Source organism: Barbus barbus, assembly GCF_936440315.1.
Source record: "Barbus barbus genome assembly, chromosome: 2".
In the NCBI taxonomy this organism is placed as follows: Eukaryota; Metazoa; Chordata; class Actinopteri; order Cypriniformes; family Cyprinidae; genus Barbus; species Barbus barbus.
The window spans coordinates 42507708-42534988 of record NC_136730.1 but is presented as its reverse complement, the minus strand read 5'-3'; the positions used below and the strand labels follow the sequence as shown (position 1 = coordinate 42534988).

The window sequence follows — 27281 nt, the reverse complement described above, 5'->3', positions numbered from 1 at the left end:
TTTGTAAGTCGCTGGGGTATATTTATAGCAATAGTCAAAAATACATTGTATGGGTCAAAATGATTGATTTTTCTTTTATGCCAAAAATGATTAGGACATTAAGTAAAGATCATGTTCCATGAATATATTTTGTAAATTTCCTACAGTAAATATATCAAAACTTCATTTTTGATCAGTAATATGCATTGCTGAGAACTTCATTCGGACAAATTTAAAGGCGATTTTCTCCAAAAAATATATATATTTTTTTTTGCACCCTCAGATTCCAGATTTTCAAAAAGCTGTATCTTGGCCAAATATTGTCCGATCCTAACAAACCATACATCAATGGAAAGCTTATTCATTCATTCATCTTTCGGAATATCTCATAAGTTACATTGTATCTTAAATATGTAATAGATGATTTTACTAACAACATTTTGTATCATGTAATTTGGAATTTGCAGTTTGTAGTATACATAATCTACCCAGCACTGGTATATTATACTTTTTTTTTTTTTTTCCAGAATAAAAACTTAAGCAGACTATAGATTGAAAAATGATGAGCATGTAATCATTATTATAGCATAATGATTGCTGACAGGATCAGGTGTGTACAGCGTGCGAGTATTCTCAGTATAGTCGGCCCTGTTGATTTGTGTATATGCCGCACACTGAGTGATTTTATGGGAGGTGGGGTGGGGGGTCTAAATGTTGCTAAATATGGCATCCAAGCAGCAGGGGAATCTGTCTGCGAGCCAACACTTCATTATTGGCTCTGTGTTAGCGTGTGTGACAGCGAGGGCAGAGAATGACAAGTGTGTGTGTGTATTTCTCGGCAGACAAGTATACTTCCCATGGGTCCAGCCCTGGGTCCTGTGAGTAAAATGTCCATCATTGACATGAATGATCACGCCGCTCTCTGATTGGCCACTCTCAGGTGCAGATGCTGATGATGTTTCACTGTCCCCTCGTGAGAGAGAGGGGTGGATAAAGACTTGAGCCCACGAGCTGACAGTCTGATCACTGGAGTATCTCTCATCCTCCCCTCCTCTTTTCTCACACGAAATAAGAGAAAGCGTTCTGTAGCGTGAAACCTGAGCATCTTTGTGTTGCTGTGAAGCCACCGAAGGTTCAGCAGCTCTTCTAAGACCACAAGGTAAGAAAATACTCTCGCTGGAGGAGAGAGTGCAGGACTCTTTTGCGGGTTCAATAGTTAAAGCAGAATTAACTATGTAGTCTTAAACTAGAATGGGAGCTTTTTGTCTTGTGTAGTTTGATGCGCTTTTCAATGTGAAGATGTTAAATTCATCTTTAGCTAAACTCTCACTAGTTGCTGTTATATAGGGCAGGCTATTTAACCTTGTTTGGCATATTATGAATCTATATTGAGATGTAATTGAAGACATAGTTGAGGAACTATATTTAGAAAACTAGTAGTTTTGTGTCCGGTTATCTTGATAAGCTCTTTAGGTTAGTTTTGAAGTGCAGAAGGTTCGATAACCAAACGGTCATGTTTTATTTAGCCTCTCAGCCCACTTGGGAAACAGAAAATGTAAATTATTCCTGACTCTTAGGAAGAAGAAACTACATTGAAAGTGCATCATTTTAACAGCAGCTTCTGGATTTGAATAGTTGAAGTGTGAACATGTCTGCTCCAGTCAAGAGGACTCAATGGGACGAAGACCTGACTCAGTTTCGTAAGGATCATGGACTTTCCAAGAAAGTGCTGCTCAACTGCTGTCTGTTCAGGCGGATCATCTCCTGGGCTTCCCCCAACAAAAAAGGTAAATCCCTCTTCGAGATAAGTAGGCATCGCTGTAGTAACACCAAAAATGCGAATGTGAATTTTAGTCCATATGAGTTCAATTCTGTTTTTGCGAAAGTCTGATGGAGCTACGTTAGATAAAATAAAGCTTCTTTATTGGTGTTGATGGTTTCATGAAAATTCTTTAACATCCATGGAACTTTTCCAACCTTTTTCCAAAAGGTTCTTTACAGTGGATAAATGTTCTTTAGAGATTTTATTCATTTATTTATTTTTTGAGAGCGAGAGAGAGCTGTTCACTGAAAGTTTCTTTGAGGAGCCAAACATGGTTCTTCTATGGCATTGCAATGAAAACCACCTTTTGAAATCTTTATTTTCTTACTTTATGCACAATGCAGTGTTTAAAGTGTCAGTTGCATGGTTTTACACAACATATGGTCACTGAAGCTTTTATAAGGTTTCTTAAAGAGCAGTTTCATCCAAAAAAAGAAAATCATTATTTACTCACCCTCGTGTCATTTCAAACATCTATGGCTTTTTTCTTCCGAGAAACACAAAATTAGATATTTTGAGAAATGTCGAGTTGAAGTTACCAGCATTCTGCAGAATATCTTCTTTTGTGTTCTGCTGAAGAAAGTGTGGATGGCAGTAAATGATGACAGAATTTTCATTTTGGGTGAACTGTCCCTTTAAAATTGTCAAGATGTTGCACTATTTTTCCTCAGTCCTATAGTGTATCTGGCTTTTTATCAGTTCGGAAAAAAGAACAAAAGCCCATTAATTTAGGTTTTGTAAAAAATAATACTGCAGTTTGCAGTCAGACAAAATGAGAACATGGTAAAGTTCCAGGATGAGGCAAATGTTTAATTCTGAAGCAAGTGGGCACAACAACTGGTGATCTAATTTCTGAAAGTGACACTTGGAGCTCTCAGAATGTTGCTTTTGAAACATTATGTTCTTCAAATCTGATTTGAAACTATCATTTGGCAGTCTTACAGCCTTATGAGTTGGCTGAAAAGTAGTTTTATTTCATCAGAGAACCTGCATGGGTCCAGTTCATTAGAGATGCACAAATACTCTTTACAAACAATCTGTTTTACTTCTTTGTATTAAATAAATAGTTCATCCTGTCATTATTTACTCAACCTCTTGTCGTTCCAAACCTGCATGACTTTCTTTTTTCATAGAGCACAAGTGAATAATTTTGGTCACCATTGATGTCCAAAAACCCACCGAAGCATTTCTCAAAACATCTTCTTTCATATTCCACAGAAGAAAGTACGTTTTACATGTTTGGAAAGACACAAGGATGAATAAATGATGACAGGATGTTCAGTTTTTGGGTGATCTTTCCCTTTAATAGAGAGGTTATTCTACTGTGGTAGTAACATAATTTTTCATATTCGCTGGGAATCTTTAAGACATTCTTGCTTGCTCTGCTTGTTGAAGTCAAGCCACTTGACACATTGATGTCTAATGCTGAAAGAGGGACCTCGGGTAGTAATGCTGATGTGATATTGATCATTTTACTGCCCTCTGTTGGATTTATGTTGCATTTGGTGTTTCAATTGATCAGACTTTATTATGGTCTCATGTGAAGTGACAGGTATAATAAATCATTATATTACAGTGAAAGGGATATTGATGAGTTGTAAATTTACAGTCTCTCATTTGTTAAATGGCTAAAGAGTGTGTGTGGTGTGGTTTGCTTTAGATCTTACTGCGTTGGTTTAAGTGGATTCTTGCAATCTTACAGTGTGAAATGATGTAAGAAATAGCTAAACAGCTTCCAAATGTAGCTTGAAACCACCAAGTGAGTGTCGCTAGCTAAAAAAAGACCATTCTGGCAAAGTCCATGGAAACTGTAATGGAAACGATACTAATGAAAGTAAAGCAGATGCTGAGGGAATGTGGTGGTTCAAAAAGATTTATGAAATTCTCAAGAGAGCGTAATACAGCATGGCATAAAAATAAATTGCATGCTGTATATGGATTTGTGGTGCGTTCCTAGCTGTGGATCACATGATGTGTGTTTATGTTTGTGTGATGGAGTCCCATCCTGTGTTTGTATGTGTACATGTATTTGTGTCTCTATTCATAAGACAGTTATTATCTAAGGCGCTGTGTGCTGTAATCACACGGGCTCAGGAAACAGCTGGGCCCTTCATAGTGTCAGGTGCTGCTGTCAGTGTCCAGCCTCGCTGAATGGACAAACTCAATGGGTTTATTTGGCTGCTTCAACACTGGCCTGTCTCAGTGCAGCATAATCTGCTTTGACTATATAATTGCATTCAGAAGCACAACCTTCAAGATGGATTAAACTGAAACAGCAGAAACCTGCATTAGTAAAAGTGATATATGGCATCAAATCTGTCCTCTGGATGTTATATCTGCAATGCAGCCACATAACGCTATATTTTATGAAGCTGCGTAATTGCAAGGCACAGAACTTTTATGGACGTTCCATAATCTCATTGAATATTTGATTCGCTGTACAGCTGAGGTTCAGTTGCAGATTTCCTTAATATTTGAGGCCGATCGTGATATTTAATGCGTTTAAATAGTACGCCAAATAAAAAATGAAAACTCGTGTTGTTGATGTGCAAAAAATGGACTCTGGCGTATATATGATATGAACGTGTTTAGCGTGCATATAAAACGCAGTTTTCGCGTGCATATGATACCAAATTTGTTGGCGTGCATATGCTATGTATCTACCCCACAACCCTAATCCTACCCATCGCGTAGCATATATCTCCTGTATCAGAGCTATATAAAAATATATATAATATTTATATAATCTATAATAATAATTTATTAAATAAATAATTTATAAAATATTTATATATCAGAGCACTGCTTTTGTACTTTTGACTGAATAGCTTAGAATATTATTGTTCAATAAATACTATTTATATAAATAATATTAATATTAATAATAGTGTTTAGTGTTGGGGAAAGTTACTTTTTAAAAATAATGCATTACAATATTGCGTTACTCCCTAAAAAAGTAACTAATTATGTTACTTTTTATGGAAAGTAATGTGTTACGCTACTTTTGAGTTACTTTTTAAATCTGGGAAGGGCTTGCTTGTTTGTTTTTAATATAAAAGGTTCTTCTTTTACAAATTTAAAACCCTTTCACACCAAAAGTGAAATGAATACTCCTCAGGCTGAAGGAAATGTAAATTCACATCTGTACAGTAGAGGGCGCAGCTCAAACAAATTGCATGAAGAATATGACGCAGGAGAAGAAAGTTCAGCACTATTCAGGAATAACAAAAATAAAACAAATGTGTCATTTTTGCTCAGTATGGTTGAATTGGATCATCAAGTGAAGTGAAGTGACATACTGCCAAGTATGGTGACCCATACTCGGAATTCGTGCTCTGCATTTAACCCATCCAACGTGCACACACACAGCAGTGAACACACACACACACACACACAGTGAACACACACACACAGCAGTGAACACACACACACACCGTGAACACACACCCGGAGCAGTGGGCAGCAGTTGGGGGTTCGGTGGCTTGCTCAAGGGCACCTCAGTCGTGGTATTGAGGGTGGAGAGAGCGCTGGACATTCACTCCCCCCACCTACAATCCCTGCCGGCCCGAGACTCGAACCCGCAACCTTTGGTTTACTAGTCCGACTCTCTAACCATTAGGCCACGACTTCCCCATCAAGGTCAGTAGCAAAGACGTTGGCTAATAAAATGGGATTAAATACATAAATGATATTTGTCTTATTTAACATGTAATTATTGCAGGTTTGTACAATATCCAGAGTTTGCATTTGACAGTTTTCAGCTGTCAGTCAAAACATAGGAAACAAAGCAACTAGTGTTTACTTATTTGAAAAAGTAACTCAGATATTTCCTCCTAAATTAAAAAGTAATGCGTTAATTTACTAGTTACATTAAAAAAAGTAATCTGATTACGTAACTCACGTTACTTGTAATGCGTTACCCCCAACACTGATGGAGCGCATCTCAATTCTCACAAAGATGCGTTCTGTGTCCTCGTGTCCTTCCGAGCTCGTTCTTTCAAGGTAGCCTGGCAGTACTTTGAATTTGAAGTTCTTGGAGCTGAGAAACAACCAATCTATTATACTTGGATGCATGTCACCATGTGAAATGAGTTCTGTCACTACTTCTGACTTTAAGATGCTTGATTGACTGAGAAACTTGCATCCAACACAGTGTCTTTCAAAAGTAAATGTCAACGGAGGAGAAAAAACTATATTGACACCGAGTTTGTCTAAATAAGTTGTTCTCAATCTTTTTATACTCAAGGCCCTTTATTGTCCACAACAAGGCCTTTGTTTTCAAATCTTAATTTATGGCCATTTCTAGTTACTGTAAATAAAAAAAGTTACTAAAATAATTATAATTAATCATTTGAATCATTGTAAGTCATCCTGAGGTTCAATTGAAACTTTGCTGAGCCCCTGATTGAGAACCACTGGTCTAAATACTTATGATTCAGTCTAAAATGAGTCATCACTGTAATTCTAAGCATCCATGGAGCGTTAATGTGCAGAAAGATGACTGTGACCACTGGATGGGGCTGTATCCATATGTTTCCTCATCAGCCAAACAACAACACTGACTAGACTAGACTACGCCAGCAGAAACTGAATACTCTAATAATAGAGCTGTTGTCTGTTTGTAGGCCACCCTGAAGGAGAATTCACCACGGGCTCTTAATTTGCTATAGGAATGTCCTGTGGATTTAAATAGGGTCTGTGGTTAACATTGCTAGGAAGAGGCTGCTATCTTTTGTTCTGCCAGATAAATTTCAGTCACACCTCTTTTAACGATTGCCTGATTCATCTAGCCGATTCATTTAACTCATGTCCTTGTGATAGTTGTAGCATTTTTATAGCAACTTGTTGGCAGCTTCCAGATTTAATCCATGTTTGAGTTATGATCATCATTTACTCACCATCATGTTGTTTCAAACTCATATAATCTCATTTCTTTTGTGGAATACCAATTAAATACAAGGCCACTTAAAGAGAGACACTTTTATCAGTGTTTCTTAAAACACTTTTGTGTACTTGATGTTGAATTAATTTTAAAACATTTAAAAAGAATATATTTAAATACTGGAAATTACAAATACTTAAATGTATGACATACACAAGTTTCAATAAAAATATAATTTTAATAGAAAGTACATTTTAGTTTATCTGAAAAGCTTGTCAGTACATTCAGCAGTAGACTTTAACCATATTCCTTGATTTATTTAAGAGATTCGTTTGCGAAAATGTTATTGCACTTTTCTCTAGAACATAAGATACGACCGTAAGTCACTAAATGCTAATTACATTTAGTATATATTTAAACTACGTTACATTTTCATTTAATTGTAATTAACATGCACTTAAGTGTCTGAGAAGTTCAGTTCACTTGTAAGTATATTGTTTTACAATATATTATTTCCATAATAAGTATTTTTAAAAGTATTGTAAAGTGTACATCTTTAAAGCTCCAAAGAGCACAATAAAAGCATCATAAAATTAGTCCATATGATTTATTCACATTATTCTAATTCTCCTGAAGCAAAAATAATCACTCTGTGATGAACAGACTGAAAAGTCGGTATTCACTGAAAGAAAAAAAAAACATAAAAATCCTGTTTGACAGCTGCGGTCATCTTTCACTTCCATTGTGTGGAAAAGAGCATCATTGCCATTCTGCTATATATATACCTCTTCTTGCATTTCACAGCAAAAAGTCAGTCATAACGGTTTTGAAACAAGGATGAGAGAAAGGCAAAACATGAGGAGTTTCTTTTAATGAAATTGAATGTTGGAGCTTATATCAGTAGTACTATTCGAGGCTGTGCTGTATTTATTATTTATTTTTTATTTTTTGTCCAGTAGGTGGCAATGACGGATTTATAATACAGTCAGTGTTGACTTTCTGATTCTGTTATATTTTGCAGCTATAGTATTTGTTCAGACCTTTCAGGGGAATAAAAAGTTGAAAAAAAAGAAAATGTTTAATGCATGAATTGGCATAAAGTGAGTCATTCATCATCTAAACCATCTGAAAGGCCTAGTTACAATTCCTTAACATCCCCACAGCTTTCCACCATTATGTCATTATGCAAAGTTGCAAACATTGCATTTAGTACCACATTCAACAAAAGTGGATTGTTTTGTGAAGACTCATTTGTAGTATGAAACATCTGAATATTAATAATCTCACATGGATGTGTAAGACACTGATTTGCAACTGGTTTTGCATTAGGACCAGATTTGACATGACATTTTATTGATTTTATTTTATAAAAATAAATAATAATAATAATAATAATAATAAATCCTATTAGTTAACGTCAGGTAATGCATCAATAATAATAATAATTAAAATAAATACATAAAAAAAAAATATATATATATATATTTCCTATTATTTACTGTCAGATATTACTAGCATTAACTAAGTATTAATCATAAACTAAAATAAACTAATTTATTAATCTTTGCTAATGTTAATAAAATACAACTCTTAGTCATTAGTTCATATTAGGTCCATTCAATCAGGTCCATTAAATAATATTAACAGACAGAACTTTTGATTTTAATAATGCGTTAGATGTTGAAATTAGCTTTAACTAAGATGAATAAAATGCTGTTTTTTTTTTATTTATTATTGTTAGTAAATGTAGTTGGAATGGAATCTTACTGTAAAGTGTTACCAAACTAATAATATAAAATGAAAATAAAATACAGATAATATTTATCATAAATAAATGAACAATTACCTATTTTTACTTGTTAATACTGAAACTATATTTAATGTATTCTGGGTCATTTTTTGTCATATTATGATATTTTTCTGTACTGTCCATGAGCAACTTTGCAAGGTTGAATTTAGACCCAAATTGGTATCACAAACAACCATGTAAAATCCACTGGCGTGACAGTTTGTGAATTAAAGTCTTGCTATAACATGTGACCAGATGTTCAGTGTTGTACTTTGGCCTGGGGTTCATTGTCAGAGTTTTTACCCGTGATACAATCCAGGCGCCACTTGATTAATATCAGTATTTACGTGCCGTCTCTGCTGTCTGCCTGATGCCCCCATCGCCTCGCACAGCTCTTCATGTTGATGAATGGCCTCTGTGTACAGATTAATCTCAGCAGCTCAGAATGAATAAATGATGATGCCATGAATATGGAGATATCACTGACAGTCAATGAAGTCAATCAAGTCAATGAAGTCATTAGAAAAAATTATATTATTATATTATATCAAATTATATTATCATCTTAATAATTTGGCTGAAAAATGAACATGAATTGTTTAAGCATTAGAGCTTATTGGGCCACAGCTATAGCTTCACACGTGTGCATAAAAGCTGTAAAAATAGATCAAAATGTTATTTTTGTCAACTTGAATGCAATCGCACAAGTAAACAGGAGCTACTGACCTTTCCTCTCAATGTTTTTATTGACCACAGTTAATGTGATTTATTCATAAGAAATGGTTTAACAGCAGGAGCTGGAATAGAGCAGTTTGGATTAACAAGCAGTTCATCTTACTACTACTAGTACAGATTGTTGGTGTACTTAAAGTAAGAAAAGTAGAAAATGTTCTTGAACCTAAATGTACTTAATAAAATGAACTTGAAGTAGAGTATACTTCTGTTTTTGTAAGTATAGCTTCTTAAAAATGCCTCTCATGAAAGTATTTGTCATACAACGGTTTCTAACATCAACAGAATTTATCTAGATTTTGTTGGACTTTCCATTATGGTGCAAACTGAAAATACAGTATATTCGGACATTATATAAGTATTCGGACACTATTATGTCTGACTACTTTAGTAATTTCTATGAGTATAAATCTTAATGTTTAAGCATATAATGATATTCTAGGGATGTGCTTCTAATTTTATAGCAACAGTTTGGACAGAACCCTTTTCTAACATGACAGTGCCTCTGTGTATAAGGCACGGTTCAAAAATACATGATTGATTCAGTCAGTGTGGAAGAACTTGACTGGTCTGCAGAAAGCCAAGTCCTGATCCCAGCTGAACTCCTCTGGTGTGACTTTATATGCAGACCTTGAGCCAAAAACTCATCACCAAACACCAATGACTTGTATAGACACTATAAGGACAAAAGTGTTGGGACTCCCCCTTCTTTAGAACAGAAAAAGGCACTAACAAAACTGTGGCAACAAAGATGGAAACATAAGTCATGTATTTAAAAATTGTATTTCCATCTCTGTTGCAACAGTTTTGGACGTGTCTAAAATAACAGTACCCTTATGTACAAGTCATTGGTGTTTGGTGAGTTTTTGGCTCAAGGTCTGCATTTAAAGTCCCACCAGAGGTGTTCAGCTGGGATCAGGACTTGGCTTTCTGCAGACCAGTCAAGTTCTTCCACACTGACTCAATCAATCATGTGGCAATATAGTGTATGTTGTGCAAATCATGGTAAATGGTCTGGGCATGTAGAGGTGTATCAGTGCTCTTATGAATTCTTCACAGTGGAAATGATCTGTGCATATTTCTCTCCTGATTCAGTCGAGATTGCATTTTTACTGGAGAAAGTGCTATTATGAATAGGGAACTCGTATTTTAGCTGCGAGCAGCGGTTTGATAGTAAAAATATCTTGATGGATTTGTGTCTTACATGCATCTTCTTACTTCAAGACATTAATTTATGTTTTTATCAGCTGTTTGGACTCTCATTCCGACGGCACCCATTCACTGCAGAGCATCCATTGTTGAGCAAGTTATGCAATGCTACATTTATACAAATCTGTTGTGATGAAGAAACAAACTACATTTTGGATGTAAATTCTCATTTTGGGGTGCACTAGTCCTATTTAGCAGACAGCACGTTATTATTGTTTTAGCATGATATAATGGACAGAAGCACACTAGAGTGTCACTGTAATTAGCACTGTAGTTTAAACTTAGCTAAGTGAACATTAGCTGCTGTCTGCAGGAAGACTTAGCTAATGAATTTTCCATTAGCTCCCTTAGCATGGTGGCAGGTCACTCTCTGGAGGGGATGAAGTGGAGATGATGGATAGTATTAGCAGTTAAGTGTGGCTGTTAGCCAAGCATTAGCCCTGAATGGGCAAGCTTGAAATTGGCCTGTTGGCTGATGGGCAGGATGCTTTGTCTGTGTCATCTGATATGTTACACGGCATGTCTTTAGAAAACCTGACACTGGGGTCATGCACATCTGTGACCTGCTCACAACTACAGTACCATGATCACAACTGACAAATGAAATGGCCATTGACCTTGACACTGACCCTGTAAACATATTTTTATTTGACATACTTTTTTTTTTCATAAACCGCGTGTAAAAGTGGTGTTGTTGCACCGGGCCCCGCTCTTTCAGGTGGCCCCGTGGCAAACGGATCATGAATGGACTCCCCAGAACACGATCACGAATGGACCGAGGGGGGCCCCGCTCCCTACCTTGCACCGAGCCCCGCGTCAGCTAAGGATGGCCCTGGTAAAACATATTATATAATTAAATAATATGATAAAATAGAATACACAAGTCAAAAGTTAGGAACAATTAAGATTTTTTTTAATGCTTTTGAAAGAAGTCTATTATGCTCACCAAGGGTGCATTTCTTAACTCAAAAATATTAAGTAGCAAAAACTTTTTCCAACATTGAACATAATAACAAATCAGCAATGATTTCTGAAGGATCATGTGACACTGAAGACTGGAGTAACGATGCTGAAACTTCAGCTTTGCATCACAGCAATAAATTACATTTTTTAATATATTACAACAGAACATTTCTTTTAAATTGTAATACTATTTCACAATATTTGTTTTACTGTTTTTTTATTTAAAAAATGCTGTATTGCATAATGAAAAACTAAAAATATAATAAAAATAACCTCGCATTTTCATTTACTTACAGTGTACCTCTCCAGCATTAAACCAAAAAAACCAAATGAAATCTAGTTGTATTTACTGTAGTACCACCTTCACTACTGTCTACAGACTTGACCCATAGCTTATTCCTCTGTCAAGTCTATATCAGATTGTACCCCTACTCTGAAGGTAATGCCATTTTTGTATTCCAGTGATGGCTCGGCGATCTATAAATAGTAGCAATGATTGATATGGCATATGGTGAACCCTTGTAAGTTCCTTTGCCTGCAGGCAGAGATGACTTTCAGCATTAGACGTGGCTTCACTTTGTAGTCACCTGTGCCTGTCATAATCTTCAATTACTGGCCCAGCATCAGTGTCAGGCAGAAACAATGCTAAGGTTTATACTGTAAAGGATGCAATTAAAAATGCATGCCATATACTGAAATATTAATGACAATGTATTTAGTCTGTCAATGATAGTAAATGATAGAGGCAAATAATTAAGTATTAGAGTCATGCCATAATCCAAAATAAAACACTCAAGGTCAGTCTTTTGGAGACTGTGCACAGTTAAACTTCTGAACTTGACAGATACTGTAATTTCTGTTGGCAGTGTTGTGGAAAAGTGCTAACACCTGCGTCTGGACATAAGTGACAAGAACAAGGACTCTGCCAACCTCAACTTCTACAGCCAGTGCCAAACTACCGCAGAAGTGCATGCCAGCAGCAGTCAATAATGTAGCCCTGTCCCAAACACCAGAATAAACTAATATGATTCAGATGCAGTGATGATTTTAGATGGAAGTTAGAGCAATAAGCCATTAAAAATCTTATTTATAATAGGAACTTGAAGCTGATGTTTCAAAGTGAATTAAATGTCAGTTTTTAAGAATCAAAAAATGGCATATTAATAATCCAGATCCTGGAAACTGCTAAACAACTGCTGACAGCACTATAGAGGCATACCAAAAAAACAATAAATAAATGGAGCAAATGTGCATCTTCATTAAAGAATTATTTAGTGTGTCACAGCTGCATTGCTGTAAAAGGTCTTCAGCAGACATATTAGTTCTCTCCTCCCAACATTTTTTCCAAACAAGACAAAAAAATTATAGTATGTTTCACAAGAAAACTGTGAACAAAGAAGAAGAAACCATTTGAAAAGCCTTCATGTATAATGCATTATAAACAGGGGTGCACATATGTTTTTCAGCCTTGTTCTCATATGAGTACCTGGAGATTTGGTTTGGTCCTCACACGGGCCGGGCATGGAGTGTGACCCATAAAATATATATATATATATATATATATATATATATATATATATATATATATATATATATATATATATATATATATATATATATATATATATATATATAAAACAATTAATAATAGTGATAATAATATTATTGCACTTTATTTAATAAAAAAAAAACAAGTGTGATAATACTATTTTATTTTAAAATAAAAAGGGAGTATTACATACAAATACAATTATTTTATAGTAAACTTTAAAATAACATGCTACTATTTTTATTATTATTATTTGAATTTAAATTTTCATCATTTTCAAATGTGAAATCAGCAAGCTTTTATTTTGGTGGGTTGCCGGCAATTAAGTATATGCCCTTCTGGGTTTAGCGCTGCTGATGGAAGAGTGTCAGTGAATGAAATGTCACAGGTTTGCTTTGAAAACTGCAGCGGCTAGCTAGTTATATTCAGTTTGAATAGAAATCTTATACAGTACAGTTCGTCGATCTAAAATTGTAACTGTGCATTAACGACTGTCATCCATGTCGGTACCCATGTCGGTATTTACACAGCGCATTTTTAATTTTGGTTGCGCATGTGGACCTGCGGACCACTTATGTGCACCCCTGATTATAAAAGTAGTTTTAATGCATTAATTATGCCTTGTAATGCATCTTATAATGCATTGTACAACCTCATGAATAACTGTAACCACATTTAATACATTATAACACTTATCAATTCATTGTTGCACTATGCATTTCAGTTATTTATTTAGGACAAGATATATATTGCAATTCACGTTATGAATAATTATAATGCATTACACACTGTAAAAACCCTTTATAATGCATTATACATGAAGGCTTTTAGTAAAGTGTTACCAAAAATGGTAATTAATATTGTGACGAATTTCAGTATTGTAATTTGGAAGAAAATACAGTATTGTGACATTTTTAGTAGCCATATTGCCCACTCCTAGTTATATTACAGTACAAATAGCTGTAAATGTCAGGGCAGGTAAGAAAGATACAGGTTTTAAAGAAAAGAAGTTTAACAGGAAAAAGTTTTTAGACACCATTTGCATTTTGCTAGATGTCGAGGCTTTCTGTTTTTGAAAGAAAAGGCTTTTTCAAATAGCATAATGGATTTTTTCTGATGAGCCACATTCAGTTCATTACCTAAATTTGTTCTTTAAATGGCAGTTTAATGCTAAATTATGTTGATATAGTTTTGTTTTTTCAAATGTCAAGCTGTTAACCCAAAGCAATATGACTAGACTATGAGAACTCAAACATATTCTTGCAGTTATATGTCATTATGGAGTCAGTAAATGGAACGAGGAAATTGAAATAATAGTGTTTTAAGCCTAAAGGAACCTGTTAGTTGAGCTCTCCTGTTTATTAGACTTTTAAGGGTGAGGGTTGCCAGGTTGGCAATATTTTCTGATGTAATGAAATAGAAACTTCTGAAAAGATTCCAGAAGCTACATTTTCCCCTCATTTAATGTTCTTTTATTTTAGTAGTGATCAGACTGATTTTTGAGGGCCTTTTTTGCCATTGTCTCAAAATCTTAAATTGATTATTAATTTAACATGAACATTTGAAAAAAAAAAAAAAAAAAAAAAGTCAGTATTCCTTTAAATTGTCCAAAGAAGCAGTGCATTGCCCAGGCACTTTGATCTCCATTCTCTTTTATGTGTTTGAAATGCCAAAGATGCCAGTGTAAAATATAATATATAACTGAGCTCTGGTGTTTTAAGTCACTTAAATCTGAGCTCTTTGTACCACTGTTTTTGAGATAAATTTTTTGACATGCAATGTCATGTCCTTTGAAAAAGAAAACATTCATGCAGATTTTGCCTAATTGCACTGCAATCTGACATTCATATTTAAGTACGGACAGACTCAAATAATTAAGCATCCCTTTTTGTTTACCCTTGATTGCAACACACTGCCTAATGGAGAACGGATGCCACCAGAGATGGAATAAACAGAGTTTATGAATGAAAATGAGATTGCTTTGAGGTCTTAATCAAGGTTTTCTTCTCAAACAATGACTTTTTTTTATTCATCTGCGTATTGAAAGAACCTATATTTCAATGCAAAGTCTAGCAGGTTGCTTATATCTCTGACTTACCGTATAAGAGAGCAGTACCTTCACATCACGGCTGTGATCGATGTATTCAAGCAGTGGGTGTCGCTTCTGAATAATGCATCACATTAGGTGTTAGCCTGCAATCAGTGAAATAAGAATATAGAGAGGAAAGCTGTTCACAAAGCGAGGCAGTGAGAGATGGTGGTGTGTGTGTGTGTGTGGTTTTCTACAGTGAGCCACGGTGAGCGATTCAAAAGGGTCCATCTTTTACTGAGCTTGACGCAATCTGTAATAGAATTTTCAAGTAAGCTTCCTGACCCCCCTTTTTTTTACTTCTAGGAAAGATGTTTGCTTCAGCGCATTTAAATGTGTGACTTTGATGCAAGGTCTGTGCGTATGTTTATGACTTTGGGTTTCAGGGATGATAGCGTAAAGCTTGCGCTAGCAGATTTCATCTCTGTTCGTTGTAAAAAAGAAGAAAATGCAACCTGGCTACTTTCCTGTGGCTTGTTTTGAGTGTATTTAAAAATGTGTTCTCTGCGTGCCACATTATCTTGTTGTTTGATAATGAGTTATTCTTCTTAATGGCCACTGCTGCTGTTTTTTAAGCTGTAAATGCACTGATAGCACCACAGTAACATGCACAGTCGCGAGCTTTCACTAACAGCTACCTTGAGCCATCATTTATGGCCATAGGTATTAAATAGTAGAAAGCATTGCTGATTTCTGCAGTGCATCCTTCACACTGGGAAGGTCCGGATCAGGTCAGAGAGGCTCGTTTCACCCCATCTCTGCCAGCGCTGAGAGTTTTACATGCATTTTCCAACACTTTTGTGTAAAAATGATTACAGCTTTGTAATGAGATTTATAATGAGATTTGTAATGAGAAGGATTTGTAAACCTGTTTACAGAAACTTAAATGTCTCCCTGTAGGTTTCTTTTGAGGGTTTAAATTTAAGTGAAGAAATTAGGAAATAAAGGTTAAGAAACTAAGACATAAATATTTTATTTTTTACTAGTGTAACAAAAAAAAATTATAAATATACTTAAAACATATAATGAATATTTCATAATAATAGTTTTATTTTAATGTTCACAAAAACTTAAAGGTCTCCCTGTTGGTTTGGGCCAAAATAAAAACTGAACAGACATTAAGATTAAGAAATTAAGACAAGTATTGCAATTTCACTATTGTGGTGTAAAGTATAATAATAATTATTATTATTATTATTGTTGTATTTGCATTTATTTATTTAAAATACTAGTCAAGGCGAATATTTTTTTATTCTGTTCAAGAAGTAAAATGTGTTGGAGCTCTTAATTTTGCTCCCAAAGTGGACCAGATTGATGCATTTAACTTAAAAATGTAAAACATTAGTGAGTCTTCACATTTTGCATAATTTCCAACAACTTTTTCCACTAGATAATAATAATAATAATACATAATTTATTATTATTATTATTATTATTATTATTATTCAAATACAAACCAAGGCAAAGACATTTGTATTCTGGTCAACTTAGAAACTGAAAAGAAGGACTCTTAATTTTCTCAAAAGTATTCTCAAAGATTTATGCATTTAAAATATTTAACATGAAACATATTTAACATTTTCTTCTAGAATGCAAAGTCCACCCACAATATTCTCAAGTAATCCACAACATAGATGTTCATGAGCAATTCTTCTCATAAACACATAATGAACATATAATGTGAAACATGATGATTACCATCCATGCAGTCTAACAGATCTCCTCGCTGACCGTTTCCAGTTGGCTTCAGTGTTGGTGTAACAAATCAAATCAAATCAAATCACTTTTATTGTCACATCACCACAGCACGTGTGCCTTCGTGAGTGAAATTCTTGAGAGCGTGCTCCAGACACTGCAAAAACAATTTACATATAGACATTACCATACATACGTACAGACTTATACAGATGACAATGTGTAATATACACATACATATACTCAGTACACACAGTGTACTATTAGACAGACATACAGTTACCGATACACATTATACACAGTATGTAGTACACATTCTACGTTATATACACACAATAATATGCGAAGATGCAGCAGATTATATATAAACCGGATGTGCAAATGTCATGGATGTGCATTGGATGGTATCCGGTGCTGGCAAAAAGATTGTTGTATTTGTGCAGTAGTGTACTGGTAGTCCAGTTTGAACTGTATGGGATTAAAGTGCAGTGCGTATACTGTAAAGTGGGATTATGCTGTAGGTATATTAGTTTTGACTGTTCATTAGCCTGATAGCCTGAGGAAAAAAGCTATCCCTCAGTCGGCTAGTGCGGGATCGGATGCTGCGGAGACGTCTTCCTGAGGGCAGCAGAGAGAGCAGTCTGTGGGACGGGTGGCTGGAGTCACTGATGATCCTCCGGGCTTTCTTTATACACCGCCTGGTGTAGATGTCCTGGAGGGAGGGAAGCTCACCTCCAACAATGTGACGGGCAGTTCGCACGACCCTTTGCAGAGCTTTGCGGTTGCCAGCAGTGCTGTTTCCAAACCAGGCGGTGATGCAGCCTGTCAGGATGCTCTCCACAGTGCAGGTGTAGAATGATCTGAGGATGCTGGGGTTCATTCCAAACTTCCTCAGCCGTCTCAGGAAGAAGAGGCGTTGGTGTGTCTTCTTCAGCACTGCATCTGTGTGAGCGGACCATGTGAGATCCTCAGTGATGTGAACACCGAGGAATTTGAAGCTGTTTACTCGCTCCACAGGTGTCATGTCGATGGTGATGGGTGTGTGTTCTCTGCTCTGTCTCCTGAAGTCCACCACCAGCTCCTTGGTCTTGTCGATGTTGAGTGAGAGGTGGTTCTCTTGACACCATTTAGTCAGGGTTCTCACCTCCTCTCTGTAGGCCGTCTCATCGTTGTCAGTGATCAGGCCTATCACCGTTGTGTCGTCAGCAAATTTGACGATGACGTTGGAGCTGTGTGTTGCTGTACAGTCGTGTGTGTACAGGGAGTACAGGAGTGGGCTGAGGACGCAGCCCTGAGGAGCACCAGTGTTGAGGGTCAGCGGGGATGAAGTGTTGTTGCCCATTCTGACCACCTGACATCTGCCTGTCAGGAAGTCCAGGATCCAGCTGCACAGAGATCCGTTTAGTCCCAGAGTCTGGAGCTTCTCAACCAGTGTGGCAGGCACTATGGTATTGAATGCTGAGCTGTAGTCCACAAACAGCATTCTCACATAGGTGTTCTTATTTTCCAGGTGGGAGAGAGCAGTGTGCAGGGTGAAGGCAATAGCATCGTCTGTGGAACGGTTTCTGCGATATGCAAATTGTAGGGGATCCAGTGAGTCAGGCAGCACAGAGCAGATGTAGTCTCTGATGAGTTTCTCAAAGCACTTGCTGAAGATGGGTGTCAGAGCAATGGGCCTCCAGTCATTCAAGCATGTGATTTTATTTTTCTTTGGTATGGGCACAATGGTGGATTTTTTGAAGCATGCGGGAACCACAGACAGAGAGAGGGAAAGGTTAAAAATGTCTGTGAAAACCCCGGCCAGTTGGAATGCGCATGCTCGGAGCACACGGCCTGGGATGCCATCGGGACCCACAGCCTTGCGGATGTTCACCCGTCGGAAGGATCGGGTTACATCTGCGACAGAAAAGGAAAGTGCGCTCGCCTCTTCTGCTACAGCCGCGGGAGCGCGCTCTGTGTGGGCGGTGTTGTGAGCCTCGAAACGAGCATAAAAGTTATTAAGTTCGTCCGGTACAGAGGCGGCAATGTTCACAGTAGCTGGTTTATTCCCTCTGAAATCTGTGATGTTGTTGATACCCTGCCACATGCTTCTTGCGTTGTTGGTTTTGAATTGTTCTTCAACTTTGTTTTTATATTGTCGTTTGGCAGCTTTGATTGATTTCCTGAGATCGTAACTGGCTTGTTTGCGATCGTCAGAGTTTCCGGATTTAAAGGCAGATGTCCGCGCTGACAAGGCTGCTCGAACATCGCTGTTAATCCACGGTTTTTGGTTGGGGTAGATGCGGATTGTTTTTGTCGGTACTACATCCTCTACACACTTCCTGATGAAACACGTTACAGTATCTGAGTACACCTCTATGTCGTCATCAGACGCTGCCCGGAACATGTCCCAGTCCACGTGATCAAAACAGTCCTGTAGTATAGCGTCTGATTGGTCCGACCAGCATTGAATTGTCCTGAGGGCGGGTGCTTCTCGTTTCAGTTTCTGCCTATAAGCAGGCAGGAGCAGAACGGAAGTGTGGTCCGATTTGCCGAAAGGTGGGCGGGGGAGCGATTTGTAGGCGTCCCGGAATGGAGAGTAGCAGTGGTCCAGTACACGATCACCACGCGTGTTGATGGTGATGTGTTGGAAGTATTTTGGAGCTATTGTTCTGAAGTTGGCTTTGTTGAAGTCCCCCGTAACAATAAACGCTGCATCTGGGTACGCGGTTTCCTGCTCGCTTATATTCCCATACAGTTCCTTGAGTGCCTGGTCTGTGTTGGCTTGAGGGGGAATGTAAACAGCTGTGAGTATGATCGCTGTAAATTCCCTCGGTAGCCAGAATGGTCGACACAGAAGCATATGAAATTCCAGATCAGGGGAGCAGGAGGATTTAATAGAGTGTAGGTTCCTTTCATCACACCACGAGTTGTTGATAAAGAAACAGACGCCCCCGCCTCTGCTTTTCCCTGTGAGCTCTTTCGTTCTGTCCGAGCGGTGCACGGAGAACCCCGTGAGCTCGATGGCTGAGTCTGGAACCACTGCCGACATCCAGGTTTCTGTGAGGCAAATAATGCAGCAGTCCCTTGTTTCCCGTTGGTATGAGATGCGTGCCCGCAGTTCACAGAGTTTGTTGTCCAGTGACTGAACGTTAGCCAGCAAAATAGTTGGGAGAGGAGGTCGGAGGGGACGGCGTCTGAGTCTGACAAGGACGCCGGCTCTCTTCCCCCTTTTCCGGCGGCGTTTCTTCGGTCGCGATCGTGCAGCCCAGACAAAGGGCTCTGATGCGGTGTCTGTAAACAAGGCGCCGGCGTTCAGGAACTCAAAGTCCGGTTTGCGTTGCGCGACGAAGGAACCAATGTTTAAAAGCGTGTATCTATCGTAGACAGTTATACTGACAACATCTAACACGTGAAACAACAAAATAACAAATAAAACATAAAAAACATAAGAAAAACTGCAGAGTTTTCTTGGAGCTCGCAACACGGCTGCCATGCTCGGCGCCATCTTGGTTCAAGATGGCGCCTCCTCCATCTTGAGAAAGCTCATGGAAGCATGTAATGAAATAAGACGTCTCTCCTGTTAAAGTAGCGTTCTAGGAAACACTGGTAACCCTAAGCGTCTTTGCTGTAAGTGGGTGCAGCTGGTTGTTTAGGCTCCTGAGGGAGGATTTTTCTTGTGTTTAGGCTCAGCTTGGAGTCTGGTTTGAGGGAATGTAGGTCGTCCGACAGCTCCAGACCTTTTTCAAAGGTTCAGCTAAACAAACCAGGCCATGGAAAAACTGTGTCGGCACCAGTAGTCCTTTTACTGTAGATAATACATGTTCTGTTTGGACAGATAAGTCTGTTTTAGTTGATACAGATGAAAGGTGAAAGGGATTGTTCAGATCTTCTTTTAGACTGAAAGACATATAAACAACTTAAGGAATAGTTTAACCCAAAATGAAAAGCCTCTCAAGCTGATCTAAACCTTTAAAGGAACACTCCACTTTTTTTGAAAATAGGCTCATTTTACACCTCCCCTAGAGTTAAACAGTTGAGTTTTACCGTTTTTGAATCCATTCAGCCGATCTCCGGGTCTGGTGGTAGCAATTTTAGCTTAGCTTAGCATAGATCATTGAATCGGATTAAACCGTTAGCATCTCGCTCAAAAATGACCAAAGAGTTTCGATAATTTTCCTATTTAAAGCTTGACTCTTCTGTAGTTGCATCGTGTACTAAGACCGACGGAAAATGAAAAGTTGCGATTTTCTAGTCCGATATGGCTGGGAACTGTACTCTCATTCTGGCGTAATAATCAGGGAACTTTGCTGCTGTACCATGGGTGCAGCAGGCGCAATGATATTACGCAGCGCCTGAAAGTAGTCCCCAGCTAGGTAACTAGTTATGATATAGAAGAGTCAAGTTTTAAATAGGGACTACTTTCAGGCGCCTGCTGCACCCATGGTACGACAGCAAAGTTCCTTGATTATTACGCCGGAATGAGAGTATAGTTCCTAGCCATAGAAAATCGCGAATATTCATTTTCCAGTATTCTTAATAAACAATGTAACTACAGAAGAGTCAAGCTTTAAATAGGAAAATTATCGAAACTCTTTGGTCATTTTTGAGCGAGATGCTAATGGTCTAATCCGATTCAATGATCTATGCTAAGCTAAGCTAAAAGTGCTACCGCCAGACCCGGAGATCAGCTGAATGGATTCAAAAACGGTAAAACTCAACTGTATAACTCTAGGGGAGGTGTAAAATGAGCCTATTTTCAAAAAAAGTGGAGTGTTCCTTTAAGACTTTATTTTTCTGTTGAACACAAAAGACATAGTTTAGCATTAAATCCATTCTACTCGTTTCCATACAATCCAAACTATTCCTGTCTGAAAGTGTGGATTTCCATTGTCTACATTTCTTGTTACAGACTGGTCTAGAAGTCTAATCTCCCTACAGCTGTTTCACAAACCTGTTGTCTTGAGCAGATGGGACAAAGAAAACTTGCATTTAATCAGCTCACTGTTCTTGGGTAATACTCACGGCTCAAGTCAAACCAAGGTGATTAAGTTTGTTTTATCACAAACCACTTGAATGTTGTTAGTAGAAATGCTCTGTGCTGATTACTGTATATATACTGATCTCAACCAGTAGACAAATACAACAGCGAGGGCTAATATATTGTATAGTATTTTACATAGTGCACTCAGATTGTAAATGTTTTGTTTATGTGATATATTTTACTGCACATTAATGAGTTGGAAGGGTTCAGGGGACAAACTCTTTCTGATAAACCATTTTCTCCCCATATATACGTAATTAATAATAAATGTTCAAATAAGAACAGTGATCGACTGATCACTTAAATAGATAACTACTAGTAGACTAGAAAAACCTTTAGTTGGCTGCAGCCCTAATTTTAGCTGTGCTTTTATTTGATATTATATTTAAATATACTATATTTTAAAATATATTATTATTTCCATAATGCATACTCTTTTAAAAAGTTTGCTAAAGTGTACTTCACAGGGGATGTGAAGCAAGTAATCTTAATGGAAACTGAGACAACGCACACATAACACACACAAACCCTTTTCTCAGCATTTTTGATTCTGAAAGTAAAATTCCCAGTGGTTTGTGTCTTTGTGATGTGACATTAATGCATTTTCACGATGACAAGACAGGTGAGGACAGCAGTTAGCTCGTCTCTGTGGTACACACCTACATGTCCATCAATCTTTCATTTCAGGCTTCTTTCCCAAAATGAAAGATAAGATGCTAAAGGTGCTGAAGCATCCCTGACAAAAGCTTTAAGCAAATGTCATCGCATTACATAAAAGAAATCTAAAGAGGAAGCAGGGCTCGCTCCATCATGTGGAAAATCATACATTTTACTGTTGTCACCCAATCGTAATTACAATTTAATGTTCTTGCCTGTCAAATGCCACCGTGTGAAGCCCATTGGGCCATCATGAGCTTTGCAGGATCGTATTGTGATCCAAGACGTTTTATCCTTGCTCTGAAATGACTCGATAGACATCAAGTTGTGGTGATTTAGACAGTTCCATGATAAACTGGAAACTTCCTAAACTGAGATTAAATTCGAACACATCTGCTTTACACTTTTTGAATGAATTCCAATCCTTAAAATATCACGATCTCATATTTTGGATTGAAGTTTTGATATGAGAGCCTTTAAGTTTCTCTATAGAACCTTTCCCCACTATCTATGATGCACGATCAATTATTACACAATTAAGCTACATTAAGTGCAAACATTTCTCATTTTAATGGCTTTTAAGTCAATAGATTGGAATATACTTGTTTTATCGCTCCTATATATTATATTTGAGTACATGACCATTCGTTATTTATCTGACCGATGTTAAAGGTGCTAGTTTATCACTGTCACATTCAGACAAAATGATCTTGATAGATTTCACCTCTCATAACCTTTACTGTCTCCACGTGACAGACTCGTGATTGACTGTAAGAGTTTTAAACGCTCGTTAATGATGCCTTCATTCAGTGTCTAATGGATGGGAACAGAGCATCAGTCATGTCTGATGATAATTCAGAAATGTCAAGGGCGCCAACTGCTGTTTTTATAACCTAATATTTTAGCACACTGTCTTCCAAATGTGTTTCTCTACAAAATTGCTTTCTACTTCCTTAATGTACCTCACAAGCTTCTGAAATTCTTTTGTCGTCACTTATGATTATTTCTATACTGGATCATTTTCATGGCAATCGCAGCTGTTGGTGACCCAAATATGGATATTCTGTCGTTATTTACTCACGCGCGTATCATTCCAAATCTGTATTTTCTGTACAACACAAAAGTAGAAAAGTTCAGAGAATCATTATGTAACATGATTGCATAATGCCATAAAATAGCAGTTTATTAGTAAAAAAAACAAACAAACAAAATAAACACCAGATACCCATTTAACAGGGAACATTTTCAGAACGCTCTCTCAAAATTATGACAAAATGTTAATAGAATGTTCATTCAAAGTTCTCAGGTCTTTAATAATGTTTTCAAAGCGTTGACACAACAACAACAACAAAAAAACACTTTACAATAACCTTCCTTAGTTAACCTTCATTAATGCATTAACTAGCAGATATAAGTTCTGGTTTTAAAAATGTATTAGTACATGATTAGTACATCGTTAACATAAATATGAACAAACTTAAATATGATTAATGAATGCTTCCGAATGTTTTTTCATTGTTAGTTAATATTAATGGAACATTTTTTCCCCCTGAAATTTTTAGTTTATCTAACGTTTTTTTTTTTTTTTTTTTTTTTTTTTAATGTTACTGCTTGTTTCAGAATGTTCAGAGAAAACATTTTAAAATGGCACTTTTTGAACCTTTTAGAGAACATTCTGAAATAACATTATTAGAACTTAATGGAAACATTAACAAAGCATACCTTTTCTATAAGCTGGGAAATTATCATAAAGTATTTTTACCAGGTTTGAAATATAACATGAGGGTGAGTAAATGATTCATTTTTGGATGAATCCCTTTAACCCAAGTCTGAATATGTAATTTTAAGTACTTTGTTGAGGCAGATTAATAAACCCGCTTGTCCTTTGAGGGAAGCTGTATTTAATGTCTTTCATAGCTCAGGGAAAAGTAAGAGAAGTAGGATATTTGCTTCACTTTTGCACTCTTTTTTTACCTTCAGGGTAAGACAGTGAGTCCCCTGCTGCCACATCAAGAGTGATTTATGAAGTAATCATCGGCGTTGCCTAAAGTTCCTCATTATATCTCTCTTTTTCGCTCTCAAACACAAACACACTTTTCCTCTTAGAAACTCCTAACAAGCACAAATCTGATTGTTTTTGTGCCTTTTCTTCATGTTGTGTGTATTTTAAACAGCTCAAGGCTGAGCTTTTTCGGGTCTCTGATGACCTGGTTAATGTGCAGTAAATGGTCCCTCGGGGCTGAGATATTCAGCAGTGCTTTCATGGAAAGCTAACTCAGGCATCTGCTGAGTTGAGGCCGTTTTTGCTTAAAACCACAAGCCATCAAAAACCCCCATGAATATTACCTCTTCTAAAAATAAAATATTTTCCTTGAATATTAATTAGAAAAAATCACAGTCTCAGTAGACCTTTTGCTGTGACTGCTGCAATTTTTGCCTAAAAAATCTGCGAAATTATGGTGGATTTACAGCTCTGGTACTTCTGTTTTCATGTTTCATTTTCATGCATTTGATTCACCATAAGCAGTGCTTTTAGTAAGATCATTTCATGCCTTATTTCGTTTCCTTCTATGTAAGATTTTCAACAAATTAGACTTCACACTCTGAATTTTCCTTTAAAAAAAGTACATTTGACATGGCCAATGCTATTTATTAATGGCATCTCTCTTTTTTCTTGTCCCATTCCACTTTTTAGGTGGTATATTATTGTGTGATCCTTAAAAGGTTTTGCTTATGTTTCTTTTCAAAGCTATTCAGATATTAGTTTAACAAATTTATTCTTTTGGTATTTTATACAGACTGCGAACCACATTTGATTGGACATCCAAAATCAGATGCCAGTATTTTTGAGCCTTGAAAGGGATCCCTGGGTATTAAGACTTGTGTGACTTAATATAACGTAAATTAAATATGTAGTAGAAAACACATTAAAGATTTATGTTATTTTAAAAAATCGCATCATTTTATACATATTTTGGACTATGGGGGGCGCCATTATTCTCATGGTTGCACTCGGTGAGCTACTAGCGCTACCTGTTGCTATTTTTACCATAACAATAGACAACTCTGAAAATAAAATACTGATATGATGACCACAGCTACTGAAAGAGCTTACAGGTGGCGATGGATATAAGTATATGTTTAAACCAAATGCTGTACCATCGATCTTTCCCCACAAGGAGCGTAAACACCCGGGATATGGAGGGAAATCCATGCTGAGAAACTCCTCTAGCGGCCGCGAGTCATGATTAGCGTCGGCATGTTTACATCCTAACAGATGGCATCTAGCGTTTCTTGTCTCAGCCGTTTGTAAGCTCTTTCAGTAGCTGTGATCTACTAAAAGACTCAAAGGCATCAGGGCTAAAGTGGAGAGAAAAAAGAAGCAGGTCTTTAGGAAGTTTTATTCGTCCACAGGCATCTTCCCATTCTTTTCGCCTCTTCTTATCGCTAGGAAAGCAGTAAAGTCATCACTTCTCTTGTTGCCTTTCGACTGGAAATTGCAACCAAAAGCTTCATAATGTGGCATCGTATCAGTGTTTTATTTTGAGTTGTTTATTCTGAGTTGTGTTGTGGTAAAAAGCGCCAGTAGCTCACTGAGTGCAACCATTTGACGTCATCGACGCAGAATGTACTGTGCGCATAAAATAATGATGCCCCCCATAGTCCAAAAACCAATAGTCCAATTTTTTTAAATAACATACATTTTCATGGGTTTTCTACTACATATTTAAATAAGAGACATTTTTCCGTTATATTAAGCTATACATGTCTTAATACCCGGGGATCCCTTGAACAAGAAAGACTGTAGATTTGAAATCCATGTGTTTGCAAAAAGTGCATTTTGTCGTCATACAGTGGACCTCAGAGCTAATAAACGAACTAAAATCCACAAAAAAATGTCATTTTGATTCCACGTGGTCATTAAATAAGATTTTATCATATGGCACAATATAACGGCAGATGTTCTGTTAACTTTGTGGTCTTTTTGCCTGTTTAAGGGCCTCCACTGTTACATTATATCTAGTCTCGCTTAGCCAGACCTTCAGACTGACGGAAGAAGGTCTGGAATATATGTCCGCTTTCATTGGCCAAGGTCCGCCCATGAGGCTGTTTGACCGACATGTCAAACAACCAATCACAGTTTGTTTCGTTTAGCGTCACGTTTCGATGCGTGGAAATGTCGCCACAATAACAAACCGGTGTGTGAAACTCTCAGATGTATTTTAAAGATTCTATGCCGCGAACTTTAAATATTTCACATACTTTTGAAAATCCAGCATTTAGTTGACCCTGATAAACATTCGGCGTCACAATTGTAAACACGACGGCTTTCTTCATTCGTGAGGGGGTGTGGTGCCACGACATCTTTGTTTCCCGGCAGACCGAAAATCAACGCAACACTCGCGTCTCCCGGAAATCCGGTTCGACATTCCTGAAGTATTTCCAGAAAAGTGTGCCATATGCATCAGACGTTTAGCCAACGCTCCGTGGGCTTGACATCTGAGGCTGAGACTACATTCTATCAAGCCACAAAATGGGTTACAATGAGCTTTTCTTATCAGCGTCCTGTTCAAAACCCCTTCATCATTCTTTGATTTGTGGAACAAGATAAAGCACAGGCATTACGTCTCGGAGTAGACAGATATGCAGATTCCCGCTATAGGGAAATTCAGATTCATTACATCGAACTTGCATAAAATGAGAGCAAAAATTAGTTTAGAGAGGTCAGTGCTCAGTTACAATTCTCAGATTGAAAGGAAATGCAAAACATTGAGAGTCGGATTCAGTTATAGCCTATTCAGTTTTTACCCAAGCTAACACTGGCAAAGTGATGTGATACAAAGTTATCTCAGGTTTCCTTTGGTTAATTATTTTGTTTTGGTTCGTTTATT

General features: G+C 37.2%; 1 protein-coding gene across 2 annotated transcripts in view; it reads left to right on the top strand.

The window, feature by feature from the left end:
* The window catches only part of LOC306881979 (Kv channel-interacting protein 4-like), a gene marked incomplete at both ends in the record, with an annotated part of 175098 nt that overhangs the window by 19731 nt on the left and 128086 nt on the right, over nt 1–27281 (top strand). Inside the window, one exon of one of the 2 annotated variants that reach the window (XM_079436383.1) lies at nt 1628–1766. The exons of the other annotated variant lie outside the window; for it this stretch is intronic. Within the exon in view, the coding sequence (XP_079292509.1) occupies nt 1628–1766 (139 nt within the window). Of the gene's footprint in view, nt 1–1627; nt 1767–27281 lie in introns of those variants that run through there. 2 annotated transcript variants of the gene reach the window in all.